The 22956-nt window shown below is 44.3% G+C and overlaps 1 protein-coding gene across 3 annotated transcripts in view; it reads right to left on the bottom strand.

The window, feature by feature from the left end:
* Window positions 1–21887, bottom strand: part of LPGAT1 (lysophosphatidylglycerol acyltransferase 1) — a 57728-nt gene extending 35841 nt beyond the window's left edge. Inside the window, exons 1-3 of one of the 3 annotated variants that reach the window (XM_057398464.1) lie at window positions 21791–21887; window positions 21355–21499; window positions 20634–20901 (exon numbers count right to left, since the gene is read on the bottom strand). In XM_057398464.1, coding sequence (XP_057254447.1) covers window positions 20634–20871 — 238 coding nt within the window. In that variant the 5' untranslated portion in view covers window positions 20872–20901; window positions 21355–21499; window positions 21791–21887. Of the gene's footprint in view, window positions 1–19574; window positions 19782–20633; window positions 20902–21354; window positions 21500–21790 lie in introns of those variants that run through there. The other 2 variants (XM_057398466.1, XM_057398465.1) reach the window with 2 other exon arrangements.
* Window positions 21888–22956: the final 1069 nt, after the last annotated feature.

Here is a 22956-nt window from a genome sequence, read left to right as displayed (position 1 = left end):
CAGAGCATGTTTCAGCTAGAGTAGCTATGTACAGTTGTTAAACTCATTTGTCTCACCTCTGTAGATGAGATTCTTTGATAGCTGGCATTAAGAAATCCCAGAAGTGACATGAGAGGTTGAATACTACTTAGCATGCCTAGACAGCATTAAAAAAAAAAAAAAAAAAAAAAAATGAGTATACTAAAGGTGCGGGGTTTTCCCCTTAACAAAAAGGTTCAAGGCATTTGTCTCTCTGAATTGGTTGCCTACATGAAAAAAGGGAAAACAAAGAGCGGACTAAGTAAATCAGCACACAGTTAGGTTTTTACACTTATTAAGCACGTATTTTAGGGTTAGAAAGTATTTTAAACCACCTATGTTAAATCAGACACATATTATAGAAAAGAGAAAAAGAGCTCTTCCTATCCCACCCCTTCCTGCCAAAATTCATACTGCCGAGGAAACCCTCACATATTGTGTCTGTGTACACACAAGACATACAAGTGATCAGTAAAAGTAGTCTGGAAAAGGAGGGAAAGAACATGCACACAACATAACATCTCCTTAAACACAGCTTCGTTTAATGTGTTATCTTTCATTTCATATTAAAGAATGTACCCTCGCTACAGAAGTATGGGCAATTTCAATGCTCTTACAATATACAAACCTTAAGGTTGTGAAAATCTGTTTCAAACAAGATTTTGATACCAAAAGAAGCCTCTTCTACAGCTAACTTGGCTCAGACTTTCATAATGATGATAAACTGACCTGGGCTGACAAACCGTTCCTTTTATTTCCATCAAGAAAAGTGTTTATCATTGAGAAGTCAAAGAAGCAGCAGCTGGGGAAGAGAAGCCTGCAGATACAGGATGTTCCTAGACTCCACGTTAAATAAACCAAGATCAGGTTTAACATGGCCCAGTCACCATCTGTGTGTTTCTGTGACAGACCATCGTGCACACCTCTACGCTTCACTGCAAGAAACAATGCACATTTCCTTTGGCCTTCAGTTCCACTCTTTTTTGCTTCCTTTCCCTCTCTATCTGCAGCTGACAGGCAGAACTGCTTTGTGGAGAAGAGGACTTTAGCAGTCACAATATTTACGCCCTTAATCAGCCCACACTCTTACTTCAATTCACCGACAGGAAGAGGTGTTAAAAACAGGAGACAATTACAATAGAGATGCCCTGGCTCTTTCCCCTTTCCAGCCAGCCCAAGAACCACATTTTTCCTAAAGCACAGCAGTTCCTTTTGGAAACGGGCCCTAGTGATGACTGCTTTTGAAGGCTGACTTAATTTTCCTGGAGTGCATGTTCAAGACCTCATGGGTACAGTTTGCTTGAGTTCTATAATTCACTGGCACGAGAGATGATGCTTGTGGCTGAAGAGAGGCCTCCTCTTACCCATCTGTGAGTGAGAATCAATAAAAGTGAAACCTTAGCTCATCTTCAGTGAAGCAAACTTCTTCCACTGACTTCAGTACAGGCAGCACCACCTCAAGAGCTTCACCTCCTCACAATTATGCTAGGCAAGCAGTTTATATGATAAGAAAACTTTTCAAGTCAACAAATTCTGTCAGGATACAGAAGCTATGCTCACTATAGGTATTGAAGAAATAGTTCCAATATATCCTAAGTCTTACAAGAACACATCTCTCACTGGACACACCCTGGAGGTCTCCCAGCAGCTATTTATGCTGCTCCCACAACAGTGCTTGAACGTAAAGGCACCAAAGTCACACAGCTCCTAGTTCTGATCATCCAAACTGGAACCTCAGTTGTATACAGTGGTTACTGCTTCCAAGGAGCAGTATGAGAGAGACAGTGTTTGTAGCCACATAAGCAAATGTGGACTGTGAAACGTGAAGACTGTGACTGATATCAGCTTTCATGGCTATACTGCTCATAAACTGCAGCAGCCAAGAAGCCACTCCACTGTCTGTACTGCTGCTTCTATTATTAGAAAAGCAAATGCAAGACTGAAGAATGGGATGGAGTGCTGAAATCCTTCTGAAGTACCTCAAGCTCATGAGTCAGACCACTCGCAGAAGGAGCAAGCTGTACAGCACATTCCTCCCTGCTGACAGATAAAATACATTAACTATCCAGAGGAACATCAATGCATTCATGAAATAATACCCTAATGCTCTAATGCCTCACATGCTGCAGGTATTATGGTGGCCAGGAAGAATCAGTTTGTTTGAAGCCTAGAAGAAAGAGAAGCAAAGCAATGGGGCAGTCTCGCAATCTTTCTCACCACAAAAGAATACATTTTGTGTATTTAGCACACTTAAGAAACAAAACAAGTAAAGGTTACTAAAGGATACTGCCAATCGCTCAAGTAAGGCTTGAAAGTTAAAAACAATCCTAAGGGGTTCAAAGGATGCACAAAAAATTACCTACTTTGAAGCACATTGATGGCAAGGTCCTAAAAAGACAGAAGAATCTGAACCAATGGTAAACAGACTTCAGGTTAACTGCGGTCACTTCAGTTCGTGTTTAAAGCATTACTTTGGTCATTCCTAGTTATATTGTGGAAAGAAACACTGTTAATCTACGTTCAAAAATGTTTACTTTCAACACCAAGTAAAGACAAAGTTTACAGCCTGCCCTCAAGATGACCAAAACAGAAACTGAAGTGGAACTTGTGCCTTTTGCTGATTAAAACCTTCCGAACAGACTGGGCATGACCAAAAAGCTGTAACACCGTGACAGAAGCAAAGAAACAGACTTCCATAAAACAAGCATTGAAGAGACAGAGGCTCTGAACAGAAGGAACTCAGCTAAATTGTTACACAGAGCAAAGACAAGATTTGCTACAAACATGCAATTCTAAGCGGTGAGAACCCTCCTTTGGCATCACGGGGCCAAAGAGTCCCACAAAATGTTCCACTGGTGTTTACTGCTCCCTCGATGGACAGTATGGGCTTGAAAATGTTAAAAAGAATGAAGACATACAAGGGTCTTTTTTACTTTTCTGCCATTCAACCCTGCTCAGAGACCACGATGGAAACACCACAGTCAATTCCTCAACACAAAGAGATCCAGCACTTGCCCAAATAGACCCTTTTCATCAGACAGGGGATGTGGGTCCTGTATTTCAGTCATTTTATCTATATTGATAACTTTTATGAGTGAGAAAGGATTCTCACCACTCAAGCATACAACTTCATACAATAAATCCACAGAACACTTCCATTCGTTCACCCGTAACACTGATGGTTAGTCTTAACAAGAAGGTAGCCCAACACCAAATTTGCTTAAGTTGATATCACAGTCTTAAAAGTCCTCCTCAGTCATCCAATCTCAGTCATACATTGAAACTACAGTATTTTAAGTACTGTTACAATGCCAAATACATCCTAAGATCAAAGAAAATTGTATCTGTAAGACTGCTTTATGAAAAACAGGCTGGCTTTTCTGGAGTTAAAAGGAAAAGTGACTTTGAAATCAAGGGAGTTTCAGAATCCACCCCCATTACAACAATTCAAGCATGTTCCTCTTTGTGAAAGAGCAGTGAGAGGAGAAGAAAGTGCTTCTTTTCTATGATGAAAGCTACACCAGTGCAGCTGGGTAACTAAAACATGCCACAAATACAGAGCTTGCTGTTACTGTTACCCTTAGCACCCTTTCAAGCAAAGAACAGTTGGCTGTGGCTCTGTGTTTGAATGGCTTGAACCCAGCAGGTTACAACAGTGCTGTACCCATACTCATCTGCCCCATCACTACTGCTCTGCATCTAACCAAACAGGAACAAAGCCGACAAGCAGGATCTGACACATCAATCCCTGACTGCCATGGCGTTTTTGGTTTTATTTTCCCTTTAAAAACTACAAGTATTGTTACAAAGATTCCTATCTGCTGCGTGAGCTGGAGAACTTGTTTCTTCCAGGATTCAAGTCAGACAAAGTCTGAGGCAGGCTTTTCTTCTATAGATATGAAAATAATGAGAAATAAAACAGGAGGAAAGAGGAAGATTTATTTAGAGCACAACAAAAAGGGTGGGGGTAAGCTCATCTGAAATTCAGTATGGCAACCCAGGGACTTGAGATTGAGGAAGGAAAGCTGCAGGAGAGAAAATGATCATCTCCAGCGCACGAAGCCCAGTCACTGGGGTTGTACCCCAGGCTCCATACTGGTACCAGTAGTGTTCAACATCCTCATTAGCAGCCTGAACTATGGAGCGCACCCTCTAAGTTGGCAGCAAGCTTGCAGACAATGAAGAACTGGGAGGAGTGGTTGATAAGCTTGCTCAGTGCTGGGGAGCACTGGGTCCAGTCCCGCGCTCCCCAGTACAATGTAAGATGCAGACTTACTGGAGGAAGTCCAACAAAGGGCCACTAAGATGATTAAGGGACTGAAGCATCTTTCACACGAGAAGAGGCTGAGGGAGCTGGGACTGTTCAGCCTGGAGAAGTAAAGACTTCAGCAGGGTAAACCTTACCCATGTGTAAGTACCCAAGAGGGGTGCAGGGAGAGGAGTAGATTTACCCAGACTACAGATGAGTAGATTTGCCCAGGCTGAGAGGCAACAAGCACAAACTGAAACATAGGACATCCCACTTCAACAGAAGGAGAACAAATCCTCTAAGAGTGGTCGGACACTGGCACAGGTCACACAGTGAAGCTGTAAAGCGTCCATCCTTGGAGCTATTCAAAACCTGACTGGACACGGACCTGGGCAACCTGCTCTAATTGACCCTGCAAGGTGCTCAACTACATGATCCTGGGGTCCCTTCCAAACTAAACAACTCTATGATCCACAGCCTGACACTAGGAGGAAAAACAAGAGTCTTAACAGAATTCTTTCTTAGTGGATTCCCTCAGCTACAACAAAACCTACATTTTCCTCCTGCAGCATGAAAAGGTGCAGCCTTTAAACAGTCATAAAGCACACACTGCAAATACAAACCGGAAAGGTTCTGTCTTGCTGCTACAGAACTGCAGTGTAGACGTAAATTTCAGGGCTAGCTCAAACTTTCATATTACAGAAGCAGAATGATTCACCTGGGATCATCAGATTCAGGCAGGAAAGTGGAACCAGTAAACACCACCACAAACTCGAAGCAAAGATGCATTTTAGCCAGAATAAGCCATTGCGATCACTGCTATGAAGTCCTGACATCTTCATTTATACCTGTATCTTTAGCTACATTACACAGTATGATGGCAAATTACTTCATTGAGACTGTTTTGTTGCATGTCAAGCATGAAGCATACAAGCAACCACATTGAAATTGAGCTACTTTCAGTTACACAAATACCCAAAACATTCAAATTACTACTTAATGCTCAGATAGAGCTGTTGACACTTAATTAAACTTAAACCTTAGACTAGTAATAAGTAAACAAAAAAACCCAAACCCAAAGTGGGAAGGCCTCAATTATTTCCCCTATTATCTTTATTCAAGATATTTCCTGTTTTTCCAGTTTCGGACAAGGTGCTCTAACATGAGAGGCAGAAAAGAGCCAGGGCAACACCATGTGATAAAAGTCAGCCCAACCACAGCTATCAGATGAAGATGGGATGATGGGGCAGCAAACAACAGTTGGACCAGAAAGGATCATTATGGAAATGAGGTCTGCTACACTGGAAGACCTGCTGGGCAAGACTGGTTGTCCCAACACGCAAACCATAACCAGCACAGGTCACCTAAATTACCTTTGAAATTGTTACGGATTTCTTTTAAAAACAAACTTGTTAGGCATGTTGTGGTTTTTAGAGCACAGCAAGCTTAAGAGTTTTGGTCTTTTAAAGAATGTCAGAACAGGTTAAAAACATGCAACAAACCTCCCCCACCCCTTCTTTTTCCTGGAAGCTTAAGTACAAAAGAGAAATATCCTTGTTACAAAAGTTCTGTAGCTACATGCCACAGCACAGTACCACTATTTTGGCAGGGTCAGGGTGGCAGCCGTTTGACTTTTAGCAGGCTTTGGATTTGGTTGGGGAAGGCAAATTAAAGCAAGTATTTTCTCCCTCAGAGAGCCCTCTGAAAGCACATCCTTTATCACAGTCCAAGTACTGCACGGTAACAATAACCTGAGCTGTCTTTGTAGAGCCAACTGACTATGCAGCAGAATCTACTCAGGGGCAGTACTGAAATCCTACAATACCATTACTACTGTTTCCTTTTGAGTCACTGGCAATGGTATGCATTACTCATCTGATCCTGTTGCTTGTCCTTCCAGATGTGAAATTCCCTGTGATGCTGAAGAGTCATTCGTAAGGTACTTCACTTCCCTTAGCTATTAAGGGGGCTCCAAAGCTATCATATCATACAGTCTTAAAAAAGGAAACAGATACAAGACAAAAACAGATCTTCTTGGTGGGGTTCCAGGGGAGGCAATGCCCAGATAATACACCCAGGAGCACAGCCCTGAGTAAAGGGATACTTTTTACGTTGTGTGATCAACACCAAAGAACAGTAAATCCAAACCGACTGTGTGAAAAATCCCATTAGGGCAATGGTCTCTGCAAAGCAAATTACTTGTGAAACAGCAGTCCTGCCTCCTCCAGGGAGAGGACTATCTCTTTCAAAGCAGGGGGAATGGTTGAAACCTGCTTTGCAGCATCAGCTCTTAACTTGATGTAAAATAGTCAGCCTTGTGCAAGCTGGCTACAACAAACTAATAAACCAGAAGCCACTGTCCAGGACCACAGCATTCTGAGTTCCATCCCACCGTTGGCTGCTTGTGAGGAGCCGCACACTGCAACACCACAGGACTTTCTATTGGGAACCAAGCTTTCTTCTTTATATGACAGAAGTAGTGTCTGCACTGTGTAGTCCAGAATAATATGAATACTGGGGAAACTGGACAAAGACTCCACTGAGATAAAGTGCACCAGCAAGGCAGAAACAAGCCTTCAAATAACAAAAACTGGGGAAAACCTGTAATTCTGTTTCATGAAGAAACACGAGCAGGGTCTGATGGCTGGAAAGAAATACAGGTAAGACTCACCTATTACCATAAACAGATGGATGTACCCTACACTACATTTGTTGCTTTCAAAGTGGACAGATTTGACCCCTTAGCGCTTCTGACAGCAACGCATAAGATTTGAAGGTGCCTGTTGCAGAAAGTTGACGTATATTCTGCGATAACTGTAGAACTGCCCAAAATGAACTCCTGGTAGAGACTGCTCAAGATTTGCCACTGTTATTTTAAGAGGGAGCAAGCTCTATTACAACAAAGTTCTGCAAAACTTGCTGGTTTGCTCTTAATTAACAAAACCGTAAGTGGAAAGCCACAGTTCCAGCCATATGGAAGACCCTGCTCCTACTTAATCCAAATTTCCAAGTCAAGCCAGTTGTAAGTATGGTATTACGGAGCAAGTGGCATATAGCAATGAACCTGCCCAGGAAGAGATGGCCATTTCCATGATTTACAGATTGCTTTTTACTTCAAAGAAATCAGATCATCTACAAGCTTTTCAGATGTTTTTCCCAAAAACACAGCTGCAGAAGTATCAGGACATTCAGCAATCTTACACCAAATATCCCAAGGCCATGAAACATCAAGTCTTTCTGGGGACAGAAAAACTCAACAGAATTTAGCTATTACCTAGTGCAATATGGGACTGGGGAGGCTAGCTAGCAATGAGAAGACATGAGGTTCCAGGGCCCTGCCACAGGCAATAGAATAGAATCATAGAATGATTCGGGTTGGAAGGGACATTAAAGATTCTATCATGAAGATTTTATCACATCACAGCTAGAGAGGTAACTCATCCAGGGTTTTCTGCTATCCATGAAATTCTCTCAAGTGCCTTGAGGTCTATCAAATCTGGGAACCAGAAAACCGTAAGAGGACTGGAAGTGAGCAAACAATTACTTTCTCTTTAAATAAGATGTGGAACTTGTCTAAAATTCCAAGTGAGAGCTTGCATTCGTCTTTCCCCACATACCAATTTAAATAGCACAGTGAAGAGGCCTGATCAACCTGCAAGCATTCAACATCTTAGGTCTAGAACTGTACCACCAGGACAAGGCACAGGGAGGGTTATGGCCCAAAGGGTACAGAAAAGCTGCCAAAGTGACTATAGGTATGACATAAGACTATGCTTTTCAGAGATGTTCTAGGTAACAATTACCCTACTGAGCAAGGAAACTGTTTTGCTGGTGTTCAAATCCAGCTGGGCTCAGAAATACATGATTTTCCACATATACTTTAAATAAGCCATTCTGATTCGAAGCCATCAGATCTTCATCATTTTTTCCTCCTAAAGGAAAGCAAACTGCATTGCTTTAATCACTGGCTGAAGGTTTGAGTCAAGAAAATCAACAGTACTATTACTGGAAATCAAGATTATAACTGTGGTAAGAGCACCGCTGTATCCCAGCTCTTGCTAGGTCAGTCCCAAGTCTTGCCTAAGTTACTGCAAAATGCTGTTGATGATCTTTCTTTTCACAACTGACATTACTCAACCCAGTTCATGATACAGTACAAAGAATCCCTACATAAAAGCAACGCCAGATGCATTTGGAAACCCCTTTACTTTTGGATTATCTCTGCTAAACGGCCTACATGGGAAGGGCAAAAAGGCCATTCTGTGTATCTGTCATCTCCCTACAGTGACGTCAGAACTGAAGAGTTTGTCTCTCCACTTGAAGGACACTGACCAGTTAAACCTCTTTCAGGTCATCTGATAACATACCTGATGAATAAATATAGCAGTATTTATCTGCTCTATTTATTACAAATATTTATATATATTAATATTTATATATTAGAATAGCAGTAGCAGATAAAACAGAGCTACTGGGTGCCTGAATGATGGTAAGAACAGAAATACATATTCAAGCAGAGTATTTTGAGATTGCAGAAGCAGTATAATCTAAAAATCAAAATCCTCAAGCACAGCTGCAACATTCTTCTCTCCTCTATACCTCAGCACCATCCCGCAGTTCCAATGGGTTCATGTTGCCATATGGCATGAACCAGAACCAAGTCACTGGACATTTTCAAGTTGCAATAGATAATGGAAAACTTCATAATGAAACAATCAAAACAACAACTGGAAGCAGAAGAAGAAATCTCTCAAAAGAAACCTTAAATGTTTGCACTGTCAGGTTTCAAGGACTCTATTAAACTTTTCACCCATGCTACAAACAGCCTTTACAACAAAGAAGTTACAACGTGGAAAATATTTCCCCTTGGAAACAGCAAATTCCTACATTCAGTTTTATGTTCCTGTTTATGCAAGTCCCATTATTAAAACACTAGGCCACAGTAAGCTTAAAAAGCATGTTGGAAAGTGCATGACAGTAATTCTAGCTGGGAACTTAAGCTAGTACTTCCACTGGTATGACACAGCAAATGATTCAAGCTGACAAAGCATCCTACCATACTTAAATTTACCCCAGGTTATCCTGCACCAGTTCAGAGACTCTTAAGAATTAAGTGTGTGGCCACGTTTCAGCTTGCCAGGAAGCATAAATCATCATCAGATCAGAAGCAACACCTTTCATGGCACTCTCAGGACATCACAAATGAAGTAATTAGCAGGGAAAAAAAACAGCCTCTCTCTTTAGGTTATTCCTTTTGCTACACCCCAGAGCAGCAGCAAAAAGTTCACTGTTCCTAATTTTATGAAGTTTAGCTCTCCGGCATCTGTTACTATTACAAAACAAGTAATCCTCTTATACCTGCTGACAACTGCATAAAAATACCTTGGATTTGTGGCTGACTGTCTTACTGGGAGTTTCAGTAGGACTTTTTACTGACATAAAATAGTAAGACTTGAGGCAAACCAATTTATTGCAACATTCTGAATGGCTGGCTCCAGCAGCTACCCTTCACCCTCAGCGCACAGCCTACTATCCAGTGAAATATCCGGGACTCAGTTTTGAAGTATGCTGCCGCAATGACAATAATTGAGGCTTCTCTTCCTCATTCTCTCCTCCTTCTTCAAATTAAAATAAGATGTATTTAAAATCCAAATCTCAGATCAAAAACCTTTTATATACATTGGGAAGAAATGGTAAAAATGACAGCAGAAAAATGCTGGGGGAACTAAAAAGAACAGACTTCAGAGTACATCAATTAAACACAGTGCTTCACTGCAGAGCAGTTTCTCTGGAGAGCACCTGTAAAAGGGTTCAACAACAGTGCTGTGAAAGAGACTGTGGAAATGGACTTCTCCATTTCAAATACAGCCACAAATGCAGGAAGATGTTAGGAATCTCAACATTTCACTTTACAATTAAATGATTAATGTGAATAATCTCAAGTCTGTGGGTAACAATAGGCACTGTAAGCCCTTTTCATGCAGCTTGTCATGATCTGTGGCTACAAGTGCCTCGGCTTACTCATGAAGCACTTGCCAAGTGTCTTACAAATTACTCTCTTCAGACAAAAAGAAAGCTAGGCATAAATAAGTTTATTCAGGCTACAGAAGTCTGGCACTCCCACAGAGCAAGAGCTCTGGTCAGTACACTTCCCAACACTGAACTCTACCTACCCAAATAAACCCGCCATACTCGGCTCCTAGAAACCCTGACTCAAAACAACCCCATGAGAGATCAGACCTCCAGATTTACCACATTGGTTTTGCCAGGTATGAGGAAAAGGTAATAGGACTGGAAGAGAAAAGAGCAAAACACCTAAAGAAAGGAGCAGACCATCTGCTATGGTTCTTCCTTCACCACAGCAGCCACCAGAACAACCCTTAACCTTCCTACAGTGACGCACGGTGACGCCACGCATGGTTATGTGAACTCAGCTCTGCATCTGAGCTTTTAAAGTTTAGTGGGCTGTCAAAACATCTACAAACAATGTGAGCAGTAAATAGGAGGGGGGAACGGTTCAGCTTTTTCTTCTCCCTCTGAAACCAGTGAGGGATAAAAGCGCTTCTCCAGCCTCTACAAATCTTGTCAACCTCCATGAGCCCAAGGTAGCCACCAAATGATCTTTAAGACATCTAAGACAACAGGATTACCAGGGTAAAGGCACTGCTGTTGCCACATTCCCCTCCTACGTTATTAGGTTAACATAGTAATATTAGGTTTGATGATACAAATACATGTGTTTCAAATTAAAACAGATTCTTTCTTTTTTATTTTTATGCGCTTCCCTACGTGCAAGAGGTTTAACAGACATTTATATTCACCACATCTGCACCCAAAAGCTTTTTGCAATGTAAACTGAACTTCATAGGTCCTTCATGTTGTATTAGTTACACACAGGCTATGGTCACATATATTTGCGAGCAAAGCTGTTGCTAGGAGAAACAACATCTGAATTTTATGCCATAGACAAGCACAAGAAATGAAAATGGGTATGAAAGAAGAATACATTTGGAAATTAAGCAGGCAGTTACCAGAGTTGGAGTTTTGCCAGGCCATCTGTATATATTTATGCATATCAAAATAGAACAGGTCCAGGTACAAAACTCAAGAGGCCACTTTTCTAATGCAATGCCTTCACACATGCTACACAGTGGTACAGAGCCCTTCTTACCACCCACACTGTCGCTCTCTCCAAGGTCTCCCCAGATATGCTCAAATACACGTCCAGCCTCGTGTTTCTGCATGTCCCTGGGTCACAATCTTAACTGACTGTCCTGGGTTTTTATATACAGAGTGAAAAGTCTTACAAATTCTTTTACCACCTTATTCTTTTTCCTAATATTAAGACTAAACAGGTACCTGCATATGCCTTTTGGATCTAAACGGGTATGATAAGCAAGGTGGACCAAACATCACCTAAAGGAAAGGATGCAGCTTCATACACAGTCTGCCACTGACAGATTAACAGGCAGCTCCAGAAGCAGCACAAGTAAAGCCCAGTTTCCCAAAAATTTGTTGTCCAACTGCCCCATCCCTGGCAGCGTCCAAGGCCATGCTGGACAGAGCCTTGACAGGGTCTAGGGTGAGGTGTCCCTGCCTGTGGCAGGGGGCTGGGACTGAATGATCTTAAGGTCCTTTCCAACCCAAACTATTCTATGATTCTATGCCTGAAATCTGGTCAGTCACATACAGATTCACAATGAAGCAAATCAGAAGTGTGGGAGGGACGACAGAAAGAAGAGCTGTTAAGCAAGTAGCTTCATCCCGACAGGAAAGTATGCTTCTAACACTGTCACATTTACCTACATTGATAATACCCAAGCCACCAAATTACATTAAAATGGTGTTCAGTGGCCCACCCTTAACACCACACTGGAACATAACTGACGCCTAAATTAACCAAAACCACTTATTCTTAATTTCCCCCTCCAATTTCTGGCAAGCAGACTCAAGACATTACAGTCACAGAAAAGTGCACATGCTTGTAACTTTGTCTGAAAACAAATTAAAATGAAAAACCTCCGATAAATTCCTCCTTTCTGCCACCAAAAAAAAAAAAAACACATCCACAAGCACTCCTGCCATCGTCCTAAGGGTTCAACCTTCCAGAACCACAGCAGTGCTGCCCTTGCTCTTACAACACCCCTTCTATTTATAGTTCCACATAAGTGAGACGTTGTAATAAAGCTATTAATCTTTCTTCTCCCCCTTTACTTCAATTACAGACCTGAGGTGAATATCTAAACTAGTTTAAACTATTAGAGTCCTTAAACAGGGACAACTCCGTACTTTTTAGAACTATAACATTCAAAAAACAAGCTTTCCAGTTATGTCAAAAGAAGTAACACCACTGGCACGACCCTGTAAAGTAAATACCTGTGAAATGACACAATGAAAGTACTTACAAGAACAAACCGAAACAAACCGCAGGCACTGCTGTCTTGTTAAATCTTAAAGACTTTCATTTTCTACCTTGCAATAACACTAAAAAGTGCCCTCCTTTACAGAGCAGCAGTGAGACAGCATCTCTCCTCCTCCAGTCTGCTCAGGAAAGAGAATCTCCAAGCTGCCCCATTCAGTTCTAATTCAAGTTCAGCTGTGAATGAAGCTGCTCTGATTTGACTTCAGCTTGCACTAGTGAAGCTGCTGACCCTCTTAGAGCCCCTTCTTAATTCTTTATTAGCTTTAAAACTGAGGCACAACCAGCAAAGTGTGAAGTTGACCCACTGATATTTTTAGTATTAGTCTCTACCCTGCTCTTTACATATATTAATAACAGAAGGTACAGCTGTGCACTGAGCCAAAACTTCCCCATAGCTCTCCACCACGGTATTAATAAACTTCAGAGGAACCCCACTGCTAAGCTTTCATCCAAATGAACACTGGTCTTTTTATTCCTTTACCAACCTGTTTTCAGTTTATGATAATCCTTTGTTCTCACCCTACACTTAGTTTTCTTCTCTGAAGGAACTTTGCAGAAGGCACTTTTGCAGTCTAAAGGACACTAACCAGCCAACTAAGCAGAAAGAAAAGGCCAAGAAATCTACTTCAGTGACACTTTATTCACATACTAAAGCCATATCCTGCATAGGACTGTTCTCTTAAACTGGGGCCATAAGCAGTAGTTCAACAAACATGTTAAAGCTGGTACTGTCACCAAAAGATGCAGTTTCCTTCCTCTTTCCCTTTGTTATCTGTACCCACCTTCTTCTTTCACCACACCCACAAAATGAATTGGGTTAGGGACTGCGTTTTGTGCCTCCCAGCAAAAGGGGGCAGGCAGTTTTAGCGTGGATCAGGGACATGATCCACATCACCACACAATCATAAAATATTTGGCCAATAAAACTGATCCAGCAGTGACAGAATGAGCCTGAAAGCCTGGGACTGGCTTTTTGCAGTGGCACTCCCTGCTTGACATGCCCTTGGGCACAGAAAAGGACAAAACCCATCAAAACACGCACAAAACCCCAGCAGCCTCATACGCAGATTTGCTCGCTGGTGTCATGGAACATTTTTAGGAATGCAAACGTATTATCCTTATTTATTCCAGTAAGTGCATATACAAATGGCTGGACTATTAACTCCACTGTGCTGACTGCAACAGCAGTGCAATTACATGCCTACACAATCACACATTTGACATGTCATCTGAAGCATTAGAGTTTATATTCCACTATCATAAACACAAGCAGATTACATATCTTCAAGCTGTATTTTGGCCCAGTTCACACTGGAAAGTTACACCACTAAGCTGATATTCCGTACAGGATTTACTAACTACCCTGTCTAATTAAGGTTGCACAACTCCTCCATTTTCAAGATCCTGTTTTCAGAGGCTTAAACCCTTGCCAAAGTAACCTTTGGCAAGAGTTCTCTGTCCCTCAAACACACTCGACAGAGAAAGGAAAAGTGATATGTTCATCTGTTTGAGTTTCATTCTGAAGAAGTCATTTCCCAGAACAAAATGACACAGAAAATAGGGTATATCCACATCAAAATATTTTTTTTTTTTCCTCCAGTTCTCTGGAAAACCTGTAAAATTTCTATGCTTTAGAACAGTTACATAAAATGACAATGAAAAATTGCATCTCTGACATAAAGGCATCATCTCCAACACGTTCCAATACAGACACAAACACACTGTTGAAGTGGAAAAAAAACTCCTCCTTCATACACTCAGCAAAGAATTGGTGGACAAAGAATTTAACTCCCTAAGATTCTGCTTCTCCAAATCAGAGCCAGACAAAAGCTTTCCTGTAATTATTTCATCTGTCTCCTAAAAGCCTACCGTCAAGAAAAAGACCAAGAAAAGGAATGGAGACACATCTCTCAGATATTCTTAGTCATATCCTTTCAGGCACTCAACCTGAAAGATGACTAGAGTGAGTAGATACACTAAAAACAAAGACCCAGAAGAACCAGGAGGGATCCTAAAAATAGCAAACTCAGCCAGAAGCAGGAATAGAACCCAGAATTCCCTAAACTTTGTCTTCCTTTGGCTCTTAGCACATCCCACAGCTATTCCTGGACTTAAAAGTAAATATTACACCTTTCTGTATAGGTTTTCCTCATTAACTTCATCTTTTCTATTCTCAGGCAGATGTAACACATTTGGCATGCTTGCAGTAGGTTCTGTATTATCCAGAGGAGGTGAAAATTAAAGGACCTAAATAGCAACAAACGACAAACCTGTCACTAATACAAACCCAGCAGTGTGTGCTTCTACTCAAAGGTTAGTGCCAGGAGGCAGCAGCTTCCTAAAACTAAAATTCAGAGAACATTTCAATAACTATAAATGATCATTCCAAAAGACGAGCTAAATGAAACAACAGAAAATGGAAGATAAGCTTTACTGCTTCTGACACGTCGCTGACACTACATGAGCTACAAAGAAGTATGGTAAAGCCTGTAACTCCTGCTCCAAAAAGGAGAGATGAGAATTTCCTGGTGTGATTTTATGTATTATTAGAAACAGGACAAGGGTCACTGTATAGCCCTCCCTACAAACAGACACGACTTGCACAAAGAAGTTGACAGCAAGTTCACTGTACTCCTCACCTCCTCTTACGCAAAGGCACAATGAGCCTTTGCTCTCAGGCCATAGTCAAAACAGCTCCAATGGCCCCAGTTCATTCAACTCTGACCTTTTCTTATCAAGACAGCTCACAAATTCCACACAAATTTCCTCTCACAAACAGTAAAAAATAAATTCAGAGATCCTTGCTTGAGCTCTGCATAAACTACACATAAATCATACACATCAGAGAACGCTGCATTGAAGCCAGGGATTACCTAGAAACCCAACACATAGCCATAGCATAAACCAGAAGTTCTGTGTGGTATGCTGCTATCCAAATCTATTGAGTCCCACCAGGTATTTTTGCATGTTCGAAGAAAACACAAAACCAGAACAATTTTGTTTCTCCGTTTCACATACTGCCTGACCTCAAAACCACGAATTGTTTCCAACCCCGCTTCCTGTCCAGTCCTCAGAATAGTGACCAGTCCCAAAACCAAGATACTGCCAGTTAAACATCACACTGTAGGAACAGAGGAGGGCAGAAAACACTGGCAGGGTTAGAGGCATAGAGAGATCTGAAACAACACCTCCTGCCTTATTTGGGGCAACAAATTTATCCCATCTGCTGCTCTCCAGCTTCTGCTGCGCTTCCTACCCAAGGAGAGGGGCTGACTTGTCATGAGAAGCAGTGCAGACAGCACAGATGTGTGCACTGAGGAAGTGTTGTCTCAGCAGCTCCACCTGTATCTCTGAGAGCTCTGGAAGACAAAATGATTCACACTCTTAGAAGAACAGAAGAGTTAAGGATGTCTGAGGCAGTGAAACAAAGATGATTTTAAATTAGAGGGGAAAAAAAGAAGTATGACTGCTGAAAAAGTTACAGAGTGGTCACTACTTAATCATCCATACAGATCTGCCAATAATGTTGAATCACTTGAGGGGAGCAAAGGGAGGACACAACTAAAAATTCAAGTATCAATTTTAGTGTACTTTGCTAAATAACAGAGAAGGAAGAAAGGGAAATTGCCCTCACTTGACAAAACTGGATGATTCCTACAGACTCTTTAAATGTCACCTTCCCTGCTGGCACAGAACAGTAGCAGGCAAAGCCATAGGATTTGTTCAGTTTATTAGGCGCTGCATCATTACACCAGTAAGCATACTCACAGCACTAAGACTCTGCATGTGGTAACAGTTATTACTCTTCCTTTCATCAGCCCACAGCCCACCAACCTGTCCAACGTTACTGCAAGACTGTGTGTGTTGGCAAGAGGCTGAAACAGGTGGTTTTGTTGAGTCGACCTCTTTACTGCTAGGGCATGAAATACTCTTGAGCACAACTCTCAAGGAAACCCCTTCCCAAGATACACATGGCCCTGTTGGCCACATGGAACACTTCTCTCCTCCTGTGCTCTGACCATCAGAACAACACTGATGGTTGCTGCAGACAAGAGGACATTCCCCCTTTGCCAGGTCCTCCCTGTCCCCAGCCAGAGGTGGAGGCTGGGCACACACCGCTGAGCTGTGTGGAGCAGGGTGAAGCACCAGATTAACATCATGAGTGCCAGGACTGCATTACTTAACCGATGACTCCGACGTCCTAGAGTCTTTTAGTTGCAATACTTCAACACTACCACACTAATGTTAACTTCTGCACTTAGCAGGAAAAGACTTTGAGACAGTTTGTCTAAGTGTATTTACACAAAGCAAGCTGTTCTCTAGCAGTCCTACTCTTAGCAGTTTTATTAGATACAGGTATATTAAACTTTAGTCTGCAAGTTACTTGCCCAGAGATGTTCTAATCTAGAAGACTGTTGTTTTAAACCTAGCTTTGCAGGTGAGCAGAAGGTCATCCGATATTTACCACAGATAAACAGACATGCTCCATCTCCCCCCCATTACATCTACTGCACTGTTTTGTGGTTTCTGGTTTACTTGTATGTTAAATGACAAATCGTAACCTAGGGGGGAAAGGTATTTGCCAACAGAGGATCATGCACTCTCAAGTTTGGGTTTTTTAGAACGCATCTTTCAAAAAATGCAGGCAAATATTCCGAAGTGTGATTTAAAGGTGCCTTTCAAATCACACTGCTATGCAGGTTCCGAGTTCCTAACTGAACAGCTCCTCCAGTGACAGCAATACACAATAAGCTTCAAAAGAAGAAAAAGGCTTAGAAGAGTTAGAAGGCCTTTCTGAAAGCATATAAAAATATCGTTGCTAGACTACCTAAACATGCTTCACAAAAAGACACTCAGTTTTCCTTTTCATAAGCATTACAGACTTCAAGAGAACAACACAGATATTGATCATAGCCTGCCCTTTAAAAATCAAAGGCAACCAATTATACCCCGGTTCCCTCTCATACTTGCGTCTTACAAAGAAAGAGATCAGGGAAAGGAAAGCGTCCTTTGCAATTTCTCTTCCCATTCCCTCCTTTATTTTGCTTATCCAGTCATACACTCTTTTTACGTAACACCAAGTGCATCTGCAAACAGAAACACCTCGTTCAAACAGCACAGATTAGAGCTGCTGAGACAGACCATGTCATTTCTGTAACAAATCCCCTAGGATCCTAGTACGGAAATACACGTTTATGTGGTGATGGAGAGGAGAAGGGCAGACCTAATTCATGAGTTTTTCTCATCTCTTCCAGCTTTATTCACAAAATTCACCCACAATTTCACAACAGCAGCAAAGCCCAGAAGGAGAACGTAGCACTCACCAGGTTTCCTTCATTCGGTGTTGGGTTCTCACCTACACATTACACACAAAGTTACAGGGGAAAAATAAAAGCCTGCCCTGAATCTACGTTGCAGGCTGAGTTTAAGTCCCTAATTACAAACGGTTATGTCACTTCTCACCCAACAGATGACCCAAGCTCAGAAGAGGAAAAGGTAAATAAGTTAAAAACCTGCACTACACCTTCAACACAACTGAAGCAGAACACTACCTCTCGTTAAGACAAGTAAACTTATTTGGCTGGTTACCCTCTCAATCACGGAATAAAATGAAGAGGAAATCCGACTCATCAACTGCTCTGCTACTAAAAGAAAGTGCAAAGCCTTAACCTGCTCAATGAACCCATACGTTCCTACTATCTTGTATTTCCTTTTGCAGAGATGGAACATACCGAAGTCTGTCTTTGACTTTGTTTTTGGAATTGAACACGGAATAATTCTGGAGCACTGTCTCCGAGATGTATGATTGCAAGTCTTAGATACCAACTCTACGGGAGCAGCGTATCAGTTCTGATTTAGTTATACTCCATAGAGAGGGGACCTAGTGATAGTCTTTTACAAATCTATCAGTCTGGAAACAAATACATATATTACTCTGCCTACGTATGTTGAAGTCATAAAGATAGGCTTTCCAGGCTTGTTCTGCATATGGTGCTGAGCACTGAGGAGGGTAAAGAAAGAATGGACAAAAGAAACCAAGCTATTCTTTCTATTTTGTAGCTTTCAGTATAAAACATGTTAACATCTGCATATCAAATAGAATATATTTAAACTGACTTCATATAAGTGTCTGCTTAAAATCCTCCCCAGAACAAAAGCCATGCTTTATAGGGAAAAGCAAAAAGAAGGGCCTCCTTACCCATACACCATCCCAGCAAACACTTGTGTAGCTGTTTGTAAATGATACTTCAAACAAAACGTACTAAGACATTTCAAGACTGCAAAACAAATGATTTCCAATTGTCAAGGTACATCAGCAACGCCAATCAACAAATGCTTCAGGAAGACTCTAGAAGGTATGCAAATCATGCTAAGACCACTTTCCAAGCAGTAGGCAAAAGAAACCACACAGTTCTGCAGGCAGCAGTAAAACTATCCCAAGGAAACTGCTTTCAAAGATTGACAACCATATCGTCATGGGACAATGGCTTGAATTTTAACTACCACGTTCAACACACCCAGTCAGTCCCCAGGGTCATATGCTGCAGGACTTTAACATCACCATTAAGCCCATGGACTTTCCCATTTCCAATCAGTAATACACAAGATACCTTGAAAGTCAATCCTTCTTTCTGGAAGGCCTTCGTGCTTTAAGGCATACTTTTCAAAGTATCCCTGCCACTGCAAATACTATGTGGACTTCTTTTGACGAGCAAATACAAACATAGGAAAAGATTTTTAGAACAGCATTATCTGGGAAAGCTTGAGCTGTACCAAGCAAGGCAATTTTGAAGCAGTGCAACATTGCAACAGTTCTAGCCCGAGACACCGGTACCTAGCTTGCTGCTGTTGCCATCATCTCCTTAAGAAGAACTGGAAGCTCACCTAGAGTATCCACAGAAACACTGTGCATCTGGGAAAGGCACACGACAGGGTACCAAAAGGCACATTATCACAGACGCTTCAGCTCTTGTAGCCTAGCAAAAAGAGTGCTCCATGTGCATCAACACTGACTTTCTGACTAATGAGGAGTCTGACCAGACTCCAGAGCTGTATGCTGCCATTCCTTTTTTTTCCTTGTTTACATGGCAAGACCTGCGGATGCAGCCTGGGCAGAAGAGAGGGAAAGAATTTTAGGAGGGCTGTTCATACTTTGCACTCAACGGATTCACCTCCACCCCTTTCCAAGGTTTAAGCACGTACAAAGAATCGATGGCTGTTTCCTTGCACGAAGTGCAGCAGCCAGGATGAAAATCAGTGCATCTGAGGGCAAGACTAGAGCCTTCCTCAGTATTTCAGTTCAGTCCATCACCATGATGAGCCTATGAATACTAACAAGCAAAGGTAAGTCCAGTAATAACTGCCAAGCAAGCATGCAGAGGGGAAAAACCCTACAGATTCTGTAATTAGCTCTGCTAACAGCAAACAAAGAGCCATACAGTCGAGAAACATTGCACAGCGCTATTTGTACGAAAGAGGTTCCCTCTTGTTCCCCTACATTATGAAGAAGCAGCAGCAAAGTCAGTGCAAGGAATAGAAGACCTACCCTTCTGACACGAGCTTCACGTCAAACTTGTTAGCCTTGTGCCCTGATAGTTTCAAGTGGAGACGATTAAGAGATGCACAGACTTAAAGAGAAGTTTGGCTCTACCACCTACATGCACAGTACAAGTCAAGTCTCTTCTGAAGAGATGCACCTTTTCATGTAACACTAAAATAGAGACACGTTAAGAACAGAAGTATTTCTGTATGAAGACTTTCAGTACCCTCAGCATCTCAAACCAGAAATACAATGCATCTATATAAAAAACCTAGAAGAAAAACATCCCACACACCCACTATATTTAGATAACCCCCTGCACATCCCCATACGACAACATCTGTGCTTCAGCGCTTATTTACACCTTTATATTTGTACATTTGAAATTATTAAGACATTCTTACCTGTATATCCTGCCCACCAGCCCCAGGAAGCCACCATAGCTAAAAGCCACTTAAATAATACTCCTTCGATATACCAGAAGCTTTGACTATCCAACACTCGGAGAGGCTGCAGCATAATTAAATACAAGACGTAGGACGGAATAGCAACCAGGTTATTGGCGACCATAAAAGCGAACCTGAGGAGTGCTTTCAGGCAGACACAGCCCACCCGCTGGGCCTGCTCTAGAGTCACGGCCATTCTCTACACAGCGGAGGGCGCGGGACCGTCCTGCAGGGAAAGAGAGAACGAAGCTCAGGTAGCGCTGTCCGAGCGCGGCGCGGCGCGGCTGACCCCAGCCCGCCCCCGGGACCTGCCTCTGACCGGTCAGGGAGGCTGCTGCCCCCGCTGCAGGAGGGCACGGAGGAAGCGGCTCGACCCTCCCGCCGGCGCCGCAGCGGCGGCCGCGTCCCCCCCCCCTTCCCTCAGCGGGCCCCGGGGAACCCCGTCGGCAGCTCGCCTCAGGGGGACACGCGCGGTCCCCGCCGGCCTCCATCTTCCCCCCCCCCCCCCCCCCCCCCCCCCCCCCCCCCCCCCCCCCCCCCCCCCCCCCCCCCCGAAAAGGTCGCTGGCGTTACGGAGCTGCCGGCGGCCTCATACCTCATACCCCACCCCGGAGGAGCTGACAGGAGCCGGGGCCCGCGGGCAGCGCTGAGGGGAGCGGGCCCGGCGGCGGGAACTCACCTCCGGCAGGGCGGCGGGGCTGGGGGAGCTGGGTCCGGCGGTGGCGGCAGCCCCGGCCGGCGGCGGCTCATGGACCTGGAGGAGGCGGCGGCGGACCCGGAGGTGCGTGGCCCGGCTCCGGCAGCGCTACTCGCCCTGCGGCTCCCTGCGGAGAGACACGGGGGGGGGGGGGGGGGGGGGGGGGGCGGGCGGCGTGAGCGCGGGGGCCGGCGGGCGGGGAGGCGGGAGCGCCGGGCCGGGCGGGCAGGCGCAGACCGCGGGTTCACCTCAGTTCTCCCGCTCCGGCGGCCGGGGGGGGCTGGGCCTGGAACCCCCTTCCCTTTCCCCTCCCTGCCTGCTCCGCACCGCGCCAAGCGCCGGCCCCGCAAGGACGGTGGGGGGGGAAGGACCCTGCACCTGCCGGGGGGCGAGGGCCCGGCCCGCGCAGGGTCCGTACCTCAGCGCCGCCGCCTCAGTGCCCGCCGCGGGCCGCCGGCGCTCCATGCCGGCCGCTGGGGCCGCGCTCCCCGCCCCCGCCGGCTGCGTGTCCGCCGTGACCGCCCTCCCGCCACCGCCGGGGAGCGGGGCCGGCGCTGCAGTGAGCGCCGCCCCCCGTCCCCTCACACAGACACAGCAGCGCCGAGAGGGCCCCGCCGCCCCTGGCGGCGTCTCCCGAGGCGGCCCCGCGCCGCGGAGGGGCAGAAGCAGGGGGTGCCCCTGCGGGGCTCCCCCCTGGCGCTGCTGCCGCCGTCCGGCGGGGCGAGAGCGGGAAGCGGCCCGGCCCCATTCTCCCCCGCCTATCGCCTTGGCGACCTACTGCTTTGATCCCCCTTGGCCGCTGCTTGGTTAAAGCTGGGCACAGGGTTCCCCAGAAAGACCGTTCTGGCCCAGAGCGCAACAACGCGTTTTGTCCCTGGGGGTGTGCGTCCCTTCCACGTGCTTTTTATAGATAACTTAGGGCTTTCTTCCTTCCCTCTCCTGCAGCCACAAACCCCATCATCTGCTTCCAGCGACAGTTAACTCGGGCCCAGCAGCAGCCGAGGAGTCAGACTCGCAGCCCCCTCCCGAGAACCTGCACCCCACAAACCCCAGCAAGCAGGGTTCTGTGTAAGTAAATCGTCCCTTGTGGTGATGCTGTTGCCTTTCCACTGTGCCTGCCTGACACAAGTCACCCCCATAACCCCCGTGCCTGCCTGACACAAGTCACCCCCATAACCCCTGTACAGGCCTTGGAAGAGCACTGTCAGAACTCCTTCAGCCCTCTTCTGTCTGACCCAGCCCTGTTTCCTCGGCTTACTTCAACTCTTCCAATACCTACAGCTGGGCAGAATGGCAAGTGATTTTAGCTCTGTTTGGGTTCTTAAGGAATAGAAGCAGGTGAAAACCCCTACACCTTAAGAAGGAGACATGCCAGAAGGTCTTTTGTGCTGAAAAAGGAGAGAGTTTTCAAATGGCAATACTTCAGCCTGAAAACCGTATCGCTTTCACATACAAACACCACCATGCGTAGAGCTAGCCCACTGTTTCCTAGACAATGAGGCTTTAGAGACGCCTTGTACCATCAACTAAACTAAATCCAAACCTCCATTCTAGGCAGCAAAGAAAGTTGTTACTGCAGATAAA

Source organism: Pezoporus wallicus, unplaced genomic scaffold (assembly GCF_028554395.1).
Source record: "Pezoporus wallicus isolate ANWC-B61680 ecotype Strahan unplaced genomic scaffold, APGP_CSIRO_Pwel_v1 contig_11493, whole genome shotgun sequence".
In the NCBI taxonomy this organism is placed as follows: Eukaryota; Metazoa; Chordata; class Aves; order Psittaciformes; family Psittacidae; genus Pezoporus; species Pezoporus wallicus.
Note: the sequence above shows the minus strand (reverse complement) of the source record. Positions and strands in the feature narration are given on the sequence as shown.